The sequence below is a fragment of the Primulina eburnea genome, chromosome 10, assembly GCF_022965805.1.
Source record: "Primulina eburnea isolate SZY01 chromosome 10, ASM2296580v1, whole genome shotgun sequence".
In the NCBI taxonomy this organism is placed as follows: domain Eukaryota; kingdom Viridiplantae; phylum Streptophyta; class Magnoliopsida; order Lamiales; family Gesneriaceae; genus Primulina; species Primulina eburnea.
The window spans coordinates 37,509,866-37,525,178 of NC_133110.1; the positions used below are offsets into that span (position 1 = coordinate 37,509,866).

General features: G+C 37.5%; 1 protein-coding gene across 1 annotated transcript in view; it reads left to right on the forward strand.

Moving 5' to 3' along the window:
* Window positions 1-573: 573 nt before the first annotated feature.
* Window positions 574-15,313, forward strand: part of LOC140803467 (uncharacterized) — a 42,761-nt gene continuing 28,021 nt past the window's right edge. The window contains exon 1 of the mRNA XM_073159358.1: window positions 574-728. Coding sequence (XP_073015459.1) covers window positions 672-728 — 57 coding nt within the window. The 5' untranslated portion in view covers window positions 574-671. The remainder of the gene's footprint in view (window positions 729-15,313) is intronic.

The following is a 15,313-nucleotide window of genomic DNA, read 5'->3' on the forward strand; positions in this document are numbered from 1 at the left end:
GGGTAGGATGGGAAATTTTAAAGAAATGGGGAGTTGAAACAAAGTTTTAGTGGGATAGGGAGTAAAAGAGAAGTTGAGAATAGGTATAGGGATTTTTTGACAAGTTGCCCAAAAAAATATACCTATAAATATTTTAGTAAGATCGATTTTTAAAATAACTAAAGGATCGAAAATGCATTAACTTTACTTTTTGTGGTATGCTCATTTCACAAAATAAGGTGTTGTTGATGTTCAAGAATTTGTCTAAATCGTTACTTCCAAAGTTCAATGAAGTTTTTTTAATTTCAACTGGCGAAATATGATTTTAAAATTTAAACCACAACGTATCTTCTGTGTAAAACTAAAATAATAAAAAATATATAATTAATCACGTAACATACGTACGTGGCCCTATGGATCTTTACACAAACAAAATTAACCTATCGTAATAAAAGAAATAAAAAATTTGACCAGCCTTGTTTGTTGTATGGGCACGTAGCATGACACGCGTCTCGAGAATGAGACACTTGGCGTCTTTCTTCCCTCCCCCGAACTCTATATAAACCATTTTCCACTGCTAGGAAGATCATTCCAACGTTTTACAATCTGGGTTATTCAATACTTGCTAAGACAACCTCGTATCATTCGAGATCTTGAGATTATTTGTTCGTGTAAAAAATTCGCATTTGAAAATGGCATCCAACGATCAGATCAACTACAACGCTGGTGAAGCCAAGGGTCAGGCTAAGGTACTCAGTACTCTCGTGTTCTTAAATCATTTTTAGTTCTTGAATGCATTTCCTTCCAAGTCACATTTGAGCCTACCTAGTTGTTTATATATATATATATATATATATATATATATATATATATATATATATATAGAGCCGTGGGCTCATTTTATATATAGACTTACACACATATCAAGTATAGCATGATCTATATTTAATAATAATAAAATGAGCCCACCACAGCTAAACTCATGAGAGAAGAGTTCACGACTTAGAAAAAAAAGCAATCAAGCAAAATCTAACGAAAAAACTAGCGGGAAATAGAAGAAATGTTGTCGAAAATTTGGAATCACACTAGTTTCAGAGCAAAATTATTGAAAATCTTGCTGATTACAAGTCTTTTTGAGACTTTAGTGAACATGCTTCTTATTTTTTATATTCACTTGTATGTATTATTTTGTTGTACATCAAATTCTTTTTAGCCTGGTGGATATAAAATTCTGATTCCGCCATTTTTACCATGTGTGCTTTTGCAGGAGAAGATTGGACATGGAGTCGACTGCTGTGAAGGACAATGCCGAGGGAGCCAAAGATAACACTGGAAACTACTTCACCACCGCCAAAGACAAGGCTTTTGAGACCGCGCAAGCTGCCAAGGACAAGGTGACCGGCGCAGGCCAAGCTACCTGGGACAAGGCCAGGTGAAACTACGCTAGCCTGCCAAGGACAAGGTGACCGGCGCAGGGCCAAGCCACCTGGGACAAGGCCGGTGAAACTACGGAAGCCGCCAAGGACAAGGTGACCGGCGCAGGCCAAACCACCAGGGACAAGGCCTGTGAAACTACGGAAGCCGCCAAGGACAAGGTGACCGGCGCAGGCCAAGCCACCAGGGACAAGACAAGTGAAACTACAGAAGCCGCCAAAGACAAGGTGAGCGGCGCAGGCCAAGCCACCAAGGACAAAGCTTCGGAGACCACAGATTACGCCAAGGATAAGACCAGCGGAGCAGCTCATGCCACGAGGGATCGAACGTCGGGAGCGGCTGAATCCGGCAAGGAATCAGCCGAAGCCGGCAAGGAGAAGGGCGGCAACATCATTCAGAAAACCGCGGATGCATTGAAGAATACTTTCGGCGTGGGGGGCGACCAGTAAATTGAATATTATTCGCATGTTTCATTTTGGATATCCATGAAAACTTTAAACGAGGAAGCCTTTTTCCTTTGAATTTGGTATTACCAATTTCACACAGTATATGGCTATCCTTGTCTCTTTGTATTTGGTCCAATTCAATAATACTATTTCTATTTCGCTATAATAATAAATTCTTGGGATAAATCCTTTTTTGGTTTTCATGCAATCATATTTGTTACTGCTAAGTTAATATAAATTGTTACCATAAAATTGACCAGTGAGATCACACATTTAGATGAAAACTTATATGGCGTAGTGGTTAATTTCTGCTCACTCAATTGAGAGGGTTCATGTTTGAATCTCGACCAATTACTGCATTTGTATTTGAGTTCTAAGTCCAGGTGTAATCAATATAAATCCAGAGAATATTTTCACTAAAAAAAAACCAAGATCTTCAATAAATTACATGTCTTCACATCCGTTGACAATGTATTTTAGACCAATAATATGTTTCTTTCACTTTTAAATGTTAACTTACTAGGTTTCATGTGCAATCAAATCAATTTTAATATCAATGTAATAATAAATTCCTTTTTTACATCTAAAATGTTCTTTTGATTATAATATTTAAGGATAAAAATATTTTTGTCTCATTACTTGTATATTTTTCAGTTTTAGTCATATTATCAAATCAATTGATGATTTTACTCCAATGACTTTTTTTTTTCAATTTTATTCATTTTTAATCAGAGTGCGGATATGGAATCGAATACGTCAGAAATATCCGATACCATAACAACATTTTTTGGTGTCATGTCAATATTGTCCGACGTTATACCAACTCTCGTTGGAAAATGACTAAAATTGAAGAAAAAAAAGGTGTATTAAGAATGTGAATGGACTAATAATAAAACAAAAATTGAATATATATATATAAATTACAGGACCAAAAATACTATTTTCTCCAAGTGGACATATTAAAAAAGTACAATATTCAACATACACAATATCTGGTTATCTTGTTAGCATTCCAATTAATATTGAAATAAAATATATGGAAAAAACAAATTGGAAAGGTAAGATGGCCACTGCTACCCAATATATTCTAGTATTCAGAATAGGGGAAAAATCACACTATATGTCTTATAATTTATATTTTTTCTAAATGCATATCACTCAAGAAATCTATTGAACTAAACCGACAACACTATCGATGAAAGACCATTAAGCCAAATCAAACATGTGCTGATCAACTACGCTGCCACTAGATGAGATTGACAAATAGAATATGTTGTCTCATTTAAAATTATCAGACGACATTCTCTGAAGACAATTAATAGTTATCTCTGTGAAAGAATTTGTTGTTATCAGTAAGTACAAAATAAATGATATGTTGGTTACCCCTTTCAGCTAATATCCAAAGATCACCCGTTACTATTTTGAAAATACGACAAATACTTGTGAAACCTTCTGCATAATTTTCAGGCATCCAGTACATCTGTGAGAATCATATCTATTTATTAACGTTGGAGATCAACACTTATAAAAGGATATGCTTCATAATTGAAGAAGGCAACTGTTACATTGATCATCATCAATCATTCTCAAATATTATGCATTTCTCAAACATATTTATCATAAGTTGTCTTGCAGAAGCAAAAAGTTATATCAGATCGATTAAGGATCATCTTGTGAACATCTTGGTCTCACTGATCATTTGTATACACAAACTTAACTGTTTAGTGATAATCTGTCTATGTAAGGACCGTGTATCGTATTATCGTAAATCTTATGTTGAATAACAATAATTCATGAAATTGTTATGTGATTACGTGTATGACGTATATAATTGACAATGACAGAGAGAAAATAAGTGGTGAGGATGAAAGATTGTATTAGAAATTGATTATGTTTGAAAAGTATGATGAACTGCGACAGAAAAGTGACACATGTTACGGGTTTTAGCATACTTAATTGATTATTAGTCCAAATGAAATGAGGTCAATTTCATTGGAAATCTAATATATAGTACTAAAACTTTCATGTTTTGCGTTTTGTCCAAATCCATTTGGAAATAAGGGCAAAATCATCCCAAGTGTATCGTGTGCATTTTAGTTTATGCACTAACACATTTTGGGAGAATGAGCATAACTCTCGCATCCAATATCCAAATTGAGTGAGGTTTGTGGCAAATGAAAGCTAATACATAGAGCTACAACTTTCATGTTGACCACTGTTGCTAATTCGAAACTTAAAATAAAGTTTCGGAAAAAACAGGTCACGCTAGGGCGCAACAGTTTGCGCGCCCCAGCGCGTGACCAAGCCAAAACGTGTTCGGTAGAAGCAGGCGCTCTAGGGCGCCAAACTTGACCGCCCCAGCGTCGATACATATATTGCACAGTATTTGAGGTTGATAAAAATGAATTGTGCTTTCATATTTCTGATCTCCTTGTCGTAGCTTCGAAGGAAAAATAGGGAATTCAACTTCTAGCGTCTGAATATCCTTTGAAACATTGTCAAAACTTGGAACAAATTATATATTCGGAATCCTTGTGTCGAGAACTTTCTTTTGAGGTAAGTTTCTTCTAGTTTCAACACCTCTATTTATTGAAATGCTAGAATAACATGTATTTTAAGTCGATATTCATATATGCGATAGAATAACCGACAAGAAACTAAGTTTTGAAGTTGGAATTAAATTATGTTATAATTTCAATTTGATATAAATTTTCAAAGTTTCAAAAGATATTTGAAACTTATACTGTAGATTTTGAATGATGTTATTGATTGAAATGAACATGTTATTGATGTAGATAGATTATTATACTGATATCTTCAAGCTACATCGATTGGAACCAAGAATTGAGGTATGTTGCGACCGAGTAACATACGACAGATATCTGTATCATATAATATATGTTTGATTTAGAATATATGTATATATGCGTTATTTGTTGAATTGATATGGCATACATGACATACACGTTGACCTATGATCCTTGGATACCAATTATGATTAGATTTGATTCTGAGGTTTGTGAATACGATGCTATGTTTAGCATTATGTGACCCTTAAAGCATAGTCATTGGTAGCCCTATTGATTGATTGAGATTTGATATTTGATAACGGTTTGTTAAGAGCCCCACAGTGTAACTATCAGAAACCTATTTTTGAACAGATTGAGTTGAGAGATAGTTACTAGGAGTTTCAACTCATTAGAGTAGGTGAACAACATTGAAATGAGTTTGTAATAGAGTTGAATCATTCAAATCTTATAATAAAATTCTTCTAAAAATAGAAAGATAAACGTAGAAGTTTAGTCTTCTAACTTCCATAACAAATTTTCACCTTATTTTATTATCAGTCAACTTATGTCTTTATCTTATATTACTTACACTACTTTTTTATCACCAAAATTGATTTGTTGAACTTGCGTATATCTTATTTACTTAGTATTTAGAGTTTTTTCTGCACTTAGTATTTTTGTAGCTGATTTTACTAAGTTTGATTGGAATATTAACTTGAGATGTTAACATAGTTTAAGTTTTGCATTATTTTTCACATTTGTATAACAATCTATTCACCACCCACTCTAAACTGTTATTTGTGATCCTAATAAGTGGTATCAGAGGTTTATTCAATTCAATGATATCTGATATACTTTAATGGTTTCTTTCAACAAAATACATATGTTTTCAAAAAAAGAATATGATGAATGAAAAATCCGAATGCAGTCACATCTATCAGCTCAAGATGATGACATGTGGTATGTCATAACAGATGAACTAATGGAGATCTTAACAACCGACACTTTGTAGCCATTTTAGTCAGAGGTCCACAAATGGTCGAGCAATTCAGCATGGAGTGGACCGCCAAAAAAAAGAAGAAAGCTATCTAGACAGCGTAGTCAAAGATTTCATTTATAAAACATTAGATAAAAAAATGTTTAGTAAAATTAAAACATATTCAACTGCTAAAGAAATTTGTGAAAAACTAACTCAACTTTGTGAAACAAATGACCAAACTAAGGAGAACAAGCTCATGGTGGCCATTCAAAAATTCAATAATATCAAAATGAAAGTAGGAGAGACAATGAATGAGTTTGATGAAAGATTCAACAACATAGTGATTGAGCTGGCTGCTCTTGGGAAGTAATACAACAACAGTAAGGTTGAACTTTAAGTGGTGAGAGCCTTACCAAGAGAATGAGGCTTCAAGACTATAGACATATGGGAATTCAAATACCTGAGAAAAAATTGAATTGCATGATCTGTTTGCTGATCTAAAAGCTTACAAGTTTGAACTAGGAATGAGAAATGATAAAGAACCATCGATCTCACAACCAACAAAATCTTTGTCACAACAGAGGAGTCTCCATCAAAATCTATTGAACAACTAAGTAATGATGTCGTGTTACTCTTTGTAAACAAATTCGGGAAATTCATGAAGAAAAATCATTGCAATTTTCAAAAATATGGAGACACGCAATGGAAAATATTAGGATAATTCAGGTTTGGATCTCAAAAGGGCTAATATTTTCTAGACCCAAAGAAATGTGGGTACCAAAGTCCTTAAATCTATGATTGCAGGTAAAAAAGATCGAGCTGTTAAAGAAATCAACGTGGTGCTTGGACAGTGGATGTTCAAGACACATATGAAATGTCATACTATTATCTGATATCATTAAGTTTCAAGTTCCAAAAAGATCACTTTGGGAGATGATTAAAATAGTATAACTATAATATAATATTATCCATGTTAGCAGTTTTATTAATGATGTTAGTTGAAATTTTAATTTATGTTATAATATAATTAAAATAAGTCATTTATATGATAATGAGTATATTTTAGAATTTCACAAACACACTTGCACTGTTAAAAATTTAAATGGTAAAGCTATGCTGATTGGAAATAAGACTGTTAATACATATAAAATAGACCGGTCTGTTGAACAACCATATGATCCAAAATGTTTTATTGTTGTTAATTCTAACAAAAATTGGTTATGGAACAGAAGATTAAATCATTTGAATTTTAAAACAATCACTAATTTGAGCAAGAAGAATTAAATCAATTTGATATAAACAAAGTTTGACATCTAGTTCCTAGACCATAAGATCAATTTGTTATAGGTGTCAGATGGTTTTATAGAAATATACTAGATGCAAATGATATTGTCATTAGTAATAACAAAGCCATGTTAGTAGCACAAAGATTCAGAAAAGAAGAATGAATAGATTTTGATGAATCTTTTGTATCTGTAATCAGATTAGAAACTATCAAAATCTTCCTTGTTTTGTTGGCTTTAAATATTTTAGATCAATCAGATGGATGTTAAATCTGCATTTTTATTGAAACGTCTACTCGTTTTAAAAGTTCGGAAATAATTTTTTTAAAAAAAAACTCGCCATTACAAAATAACATTTAAAATAATCGTTTTTATTTGACAATAAAAATCTCACAGTTTAAAATGAGCAACATTAAAAGTAAACGTAACGGAGTAAAAATCGTAATATCCTCATCGTACATAAAATGTCCATCTCCTCTCAAATCTCATAAAACATAATGCGAAAAACATGTGGTCCTCGGGTCGTGTTACCACACCATGTCTGCCTACTCAGAGTTAGGCACCTCCAGTCCCCTGATTATTAAGCTCACTTGAATCACACATGCCTAGTGAGTCTAAAGACTCAACACACCTGCACCGTTAATAGCAAATACATATACATAGCACACAACAGTGAAAAATACCATACTCAACATACCTTTCATCAACTTTAAAAAAAATTAACATAAACATGTCGTGTAAAATCATGACGTGTCAAAACAGCTCATCATTAATCATCGTTCATCATTCATTGTTTATCATTTATCATTCATCATTCATCATTTATTATTTATCATTGTTGAATTCAGTTTAATAGAAGTGATTATCGTGCATCATCATTTACGATGGATCCATCATACATAGAACTGCGGTACCCGGCGGCTGTCGGACATCAGTGACAGGATAACTCATCCACTGTGCCTAGGCTTCATCATCAGCATTTACATATATGTCTTAAACATTTAGATATACTTCGATAGCCACAACTAATTCCCGTCATCCATAACATTATCATTTTCATTACTTATAAAAATAATGCTCCAATGCAATTTTTCTTAAATCCAGCATGCGACGTATATCTTCATAAAATCTTAATGTAATGCCCAAGAATTGTCGTAGAATTGATCAGACAAGATTAATGTAATGCCCAAGACTTGTAGAATTAATCAGTTAAGATTATTAGATATTACAAGGATTAAAAATGTGGATATGTAGAAAATGCAGGACCACACCCGCGGTCTGGGAGACACCGCACCCGCGGTGTAAGTCCAGTAGGGTAGGGATTTTGGGCGAAGCAAGACCGCGGGTACCTGCGGTCAAGACACCGCACCCGCGGTAATGATAACACCGCACCCGCGGTCTAAGCTTTCGGGAAAAAGAAGGATAGACATTGCATGAGCGCACCCGCGCTCCTTGCACTACCGCACCCGCGGTCATGTGTGGTTGCTGAAAAATGATGCCACGTTTCAGAGTTTGCATGCAATATATATAAAACTGATTTACACGTAATTCATCAAAAATTCAGAAAAGAGGCGAGATTTTTGAGAGAAAAATCCTTACGCCTTTTAGACATGCGATTGTGAAATATCCGTCTATCAGAATTCAAATCCGAACGCAGTATTGTGTTCCTCTCGACACGAGCTACACAAGGACGTAAGTTTTATTACGTTTTGAGATGTTTTGAGAATACGATGTTGCTAGAATTGCATGTGATTCAGATATGGTGTTTCTACTACTGTAGACAATGTAGAATTGAAGACAGATTAAAGAACAGACTGTTTCTGTAATTGTTATGTTTTCAGAGTTGATTTGACTGAGATTTCATATCAGAATTGTATTGTTATTGAGATTATGACTAGTATTGTTATTGATTATGAAGTCTGATATTATATTTATGATGTTTAGACTGACGGGGTATCGAGACTGTGTTGTTATGTCGTTTAAACATCAGTTGATTTAGATTGATCAGATTCAGATTTGATGTCGATTAGATTGGGATATTATTGATATGACTCAGATTGTATCTTGTTCAGACATTGATCAGATTGTATACTGAATTGAGTATTGATCAGAATAGATTGTGAATTGAACTACACATTGATACAGTGTATTTGATTTTGTCATTTCAGATCGGATATGGACAGACTGAACTTCGAGACTTCGTCTTCCTCAGACGGGGACGACAAAGGTATAATTCATGTGATATTCGGGAAGAAACAACTCAATTGAGATCACTACTTGAGTTGCCCAATAAATCACATACTATATTCTTGTTTATGTTTTATATGATTATGCTTTGTTTACTGATTGTATTCATGCATTTAAGATAGGACAGTTTGGAGATCAGCCAGACTGCTAGACGTTCGGTGATATCACAGCTTAGGAGAAGATCACCTCTCCTATTGTAGATGTGGATACAGATCAGACCGAAGTCTAGGAATAAGACGTACAGTCACCCCGAGTGGTAGGGTAGGTGATAGATCGTCTTATTCACACCGGGATCCCTAGAGTTATAGATCGAGTCAAGTCTAGACATGATTTGATTAGGACTTCATGCTTATATGGATGTGGCTCCTAGATCATGGGACCTATCGTTATTGCTTTCAGTTGTGCTAGCATGTTTTTATGATTTAGATTGTTTATATGCATGTTTATCTGATTTGAGTTGCATGCTTAATTTCATAGATTATGAAATATATTGTGTTTATACAGGATCGCATGTTTTATGATTTAGTTTTTTATATACATGCTTACCATGTTTTATACTGGGATTTATTCTCACCGGAGTTATCCGGCTGGTGTCTTGTTTGTATGTGTGCATGACATCAGGAGAGGCAGGATCGGGGTCACGAAGATGATGAGAGAAGACGAGTTTAGCGTGGTGATTCCGGACTTACAGTAGATTGGATTTTACTACTAGAATTTTTGTAGTGAACCTTAGATTAGAATGTTGTACATTATTGTATTTTTAATACTGAATTGTATTTTATATACAGACATGTATAGTATTTAGGTTCCATTACCTTCCGCAGTTATGTAATTTAAAAAGAAAAATTTTAGACCCTGTTTATCAGAACAGATAATTAATCCCAACGATGATTAAGAACTTGATTAGCGTCCGGGTCTCCACACTTAAAAATCGTGATCATGATACATAAACATTTAAAATATCATAAATTTGTGATCAGGGCACTGCCAGGACCAAAATCTCACTCTGGGTGCAAAATGATCATTTTGCCCCTGGAAACCCAAAAATTATTGTTTAACCCCTGGACCTCTAAAATTGACCCGAAGCTTACCAAACTCCTTAAAATATCCCAAAACATATTTATAAGCATTCTTAGATGTAACATCAAGCCAAAATCAGAACTTAACCGATTCATTTTAAAACTTGGATCGGAACCTCGGTTTTAACCCGAATCGAACCGAAACTAAACCAAATTTTTCCCAAATTTTTACCACCCTTTATAAACAATTAAAAGGCCCTAAAAAACTAATCCATCCCCTTAGACCTTTGCACAAGACCGTGAACATCTGTTGTAAATTCCAGCAAGCCATCGCCCAACTCTAGCCGTGACCCTATCATGCTTCTAACTACTTCATGCTTAAACCGACTCGAACCAGGCCCTAGACCCGACCCTTAGACATAACTTAAGATCATGATACACTCCTTTCAAACTCAGAACTAACGCCTGAGCCCCAAAGCGAGCAAGAGCTGTGACTAGCCTAACCCGTCTCCCATTGGTGCGGCTGGTTGCTTACTGGTCCAGCCACCTTCCCTAGCCAACCCAACCCAGCCCTAAACCAACACAACCAGGCCCTCCATAGGACCATAAGGAATGACCCAAGACACTGCCCAATTCCCTGGCTCCGTCCAGCAGCTGCCCCAAACCCCACAGCCGTGACTTGCTCTACGTGAACCCAAATTGCACAGCCGCATCTTTCTTTGTTCAGCCACTTGGCTGCCGCTCCAAGCCATGAACCACCATAAAGAGACTTATCCGAAGACCCTTAGACACGCACCAAACCGTAGCCCCAGGCCTGGAACGAACCCATGCATGGCCTCCTACACCCAAGCCATGATCGAGCCTTATCTTCCCCAAAACAAGGCAATTTCGTTCTGCCCTTAGTCTGAACCAAACCAGACGAATTCTTCCACTCTTAGGACTCCTACCCCTCTCTATTTCAAGCCCATGGTCGATGCTATATCACAACAGTTTGAGGTTGAGTAAAAAGTACTCACTTAGCATAGAAGGATTGTACACAGTCAGGGTGCACACTTGAGAGATTTGTCAACATGATGTAAACAACAAAATGAAAGAGGATAATTTATGATTATGCAAAATGTCTAATATCCTAATAATGGTCATGCACAAACTGGTGTTGTCATCGGTGTTGTCAACACCAATGACAGCACAGTCACAAATTAATGCACACACATACTGAGAGACTTCCGAAGATTGGAGAATCTCTCAAGGTCTAAAGGTTTCGTGAAAATATCAGCCAACTGGTTTTCAGTCCTAACAAATTCCAGTCGAATTATTCCTTTCTCAATCAGATCTCGAATAAAATGATGTCTAATGTCTATGTGTTTTGTTCGAGAGTGTTTAACAGGATTCTTAGAGATGTCTATAGCACTGGAATTGTCACAATACACAATCATTGTATCACTATGAAAGCCACAGTCCTCAATCATTTGATTCATCCAGACTAATTGAGAGCAACAACTAGCAGCAGCTACATATTCTGATTCAGCATTGGATAGGGATATGCAGTTTTGTTTCTTACTAGTCCATGAAACTAGGTTATTTCCTAGATAGAAACATCCACCTGTTGTGCTTTTCCTATCGTCTAGGTCTCCAGCCCAGTCAGCGTCAGAAAATCCCACTAGATTTGTGTTCGTATCTCGAGTGTACCATAAACCTAATTCTAGCGTACCAGCAATGTATCTAAGAATGCGTTTCGCAGCCTTTAGATGTGATAATTTCGGATTAGCTTGGTACCTAGCACATAAACACACACTGAACATGATATCGGGGCGAGTAGCAGTTAAGTACAAAAGACTCCCAACGATGCTGCGATACATGGTGTTGTCAACACCTTCACCAACACCATCGGTGGACAGTTTTTCACTGGACCCCATGGGGGTTTTCATGTGTTTCAAGCCGTCGGTAGAGAATTTTTTAATCAAATTTTTTGCATACTTGGATTGACACAAAAAAAATACCATCATGCATTTGCTTAACTTGCAATCCAAGAAAGAAGTTCCACTCTCCTACCATACTCATTTCAAATTGAGATGACATGCAGTCAACAAAGTTGTCAACAAGCTTATGTGATGAACTACCGAAGATAATATCATCCACGTACACTTGACATATCAGAATATCATGATGCACTTTTTGAATGAAAATGGTTTTATCAACCTCACCTCTGAAGCCTAAGTTTATCAATTATTCGGCCAACCTGTCATACCATGCACGAGGAGACTGTTTCAGTCCATAGAGAGCTTTGTTCAGTTTGTATACATGGTCCAGGTGATGAGGATCTTCAAATCCCTTGGGTTGACTTACATAGGCTTCCTCATTCAGAATTCCATTCAAGGAAGAACTTTTCACATCCATTTGATACAACTTAATACGCATGTGACATGCAACAACAAGTAGTAATCTAACAGACTCAATTCGAGCTACAGGAGCGAAGGTTTCATCAAAATCCACCCCCTCAACCTGTGTATACCCTTGAGCCACTAACCTAGCCTTGTTACGAACAATGTTACCAGATTCATCAGTTTTTTTTTAAAGATCCATTTTGTCCCAATAACATTGACGTTCAAAGGTCGAGGCACTAAATCTCAAACTTTATTGCGTACAAATTGTTCAAGTTCCTCATGCATAGCATTGACCGAGAAGTCATCTTTTAAGGCATCAGAAACATTCTTGGGTTCAACTTGGGACATGAAACAAGAGTGACTTACCTGAGAGAATGAGGAAGTCATGCATACCAGCCGAATCATCTTTCGATAGTCAACCTTCTCCTTTTTCCTTGTCTTCACATCTTCATGTACTTCACCAATGATTTGTGATGATTGATGATTCTTCTGGATTTTGCTCGGAATGTCTTTCCCACTGTTGATTATTTCATCATCACCAATCTCTTCATTTTCCACGACTTCATTTCTTGTAGTATCCCGATGCCTAATTTGAGTTAATTATTGGATTAATTGTATTTCGGTGGGATCGGAAGGACCGAACCGGGTTCGGATCGTCCGAAGTTGGTTCGGATCGTCCGAAGTGGGTTCGGATGGACCGTTCTGTTCGGAGTCAGACGAGTCATGTCATGTCAGAGTTCGGATCGTCCGATCAGGGTTCGGATCGTCCGAAGACAGGTGGCTGGACACGTGGAAGACATGCAATGTTCGGATCGTCCGAAGTGGATCGGATCGTCCGAAGTGTACCGGATCGGAGCGTCCGAAGTGGATCGGATCGTCCGATCGTTGTCTATAAATAGAAGCGCGAGGCTTCACTTTTCACTCGCCAATTCCGAGAGTTTCAGAGCGTTTTAGTCGTTTCTGATGGGTTTCTAGTCTTTTCCCGAGGTTCGGGCACTAGCGGGGAGCTACTGGTTTTGTAGCGGAGCTGTGCTCTAGTTGGGGGCTAGCGGCATCAGTGGGCTGACTACGGACGCAGGTATAGTTCTGGGTTCCCTTTGAGATTTGGGAGTATCTATTAGTCTAGTTAAGGCTTTTAGATGTGGTTTAGTGATATGGTATCACTTGGATTGTAGGCTTGATTCTAGGGCTGATTGCTAGGATCTACTGATTTGAGGTACGAAAGTACTATCCGAGATAGCAGGATTGAGTATGCTTTACTATGTGTTGCATGTTTATATGTTGCATTATTATCTGTCATATGATGCATGGTTTATTATGCGGCATTTGCATAATCATGTTGAGCCTGATTATCTTTGAGATAGCCTGTTGAGAGGGTGCTCAGCCCTCATTTGTTGTGGATGGTTGGACCCCGTTGGCCGACGGTGGTCAGGTCACCGGTATATCCACAGGTTCATTTGGTATGGGAGCCACCTCCTGGTGCGACGGCGCAGAGTGCTACATACCTTGACGTCATTTGTCTGAGCAGTATTTCGATATACCCAGATCCTGGTATCCAGTACATTTTGCATACATGCATGTCATAGTCTTGTATACTCATGCTTTCGGTACTGAGCGTTTTATGCTCACGTCCTCGGTTTATCTCTGTTTTGGACACCCTATTCGATGGGGCAGGTCTCAGGTTAGACGGTCCAGGAGGGAGTGGACAGGGAGCTGGCAGAGGTTGACCTGTAGTTGTTGGTATTTGTTCTTGGAATTTAGTTCGATCTGGTTGTTTAAGTATTTTGTACTTACAGATTCGATTGGGTTGTATTATTGTTTTTCCGCTGTTTACCTGATTCAGTTTTAAATGTTAATTTTGCATGCTTAAGTTCTGATTAGTAGGTGATTCTGGAACGGGTCACTACATTTATGGTATCAGAGCATGCATTGAGATTTTGGGATTTAGAACTGTTCTTTTGGGTTTAATCTCTGGTAACTTTTGTAGCGAGAGATGTCTGGTTATGACGACGATGCTAGTAGTCATGGCAGCGTTGGACGCTGGGGAGACCGCGACGATCGGGAGCGTCGTCGAGAGCATCGAGAACGTCGTCAACACCGTCGTGATGAGCCTCGGAGTTTTAGTATGCATCGGTTCTTGCAGATGGGGCCGAAACCTCTTTCGGGCGGTGAGACTCCGGATGTTGCGGAGAATTGGCTTGAGAGGATGGAGAGCTGCTTCAAGACTTTTCAGTGCTCGGCGGAGCAGCAAATTGATACCCTTGATTTCTTGCTGGAGGGTGGTGCGCGTAAGTGGTGGAGGTCTACCTCTGCACCGATAGTTCAGCGACAGGGTCGAGTTCTTTGGGCCGATTTCCGAGCCGCTTTCATGTTGCTTTACTTTCCGCCAGCTCTTCTGCAGACCAAGGCGATTGAGTTGATCAATCTGAAGCAGGGAAGTTTGTCTGTTGATGAGTATCAACAGAAGTTCTTTGAGTTGCTTCCGTATGTTCCACATGTCAGTGATAATGCTATGGCCAAGTATAACCATTTTCTCCAGGGCCTCAATCAGGAGATTTATGATCGGGTTGTTGTCTGTGATGATCCGACATCGTATGAGGGTCTTGTGAACCGATGTCGCCAGGCTGAGGGCAGTTTGCTGAGAGGTCGAGCCATGCAGTCTGCTCGTCCTACTAGTTCTTTGGGTCCCCGCGCCCAAACATTTAAGAAGGCTGGATCTACTTCTTCTTCCTCTGGATCTGGAGGAGTTCACC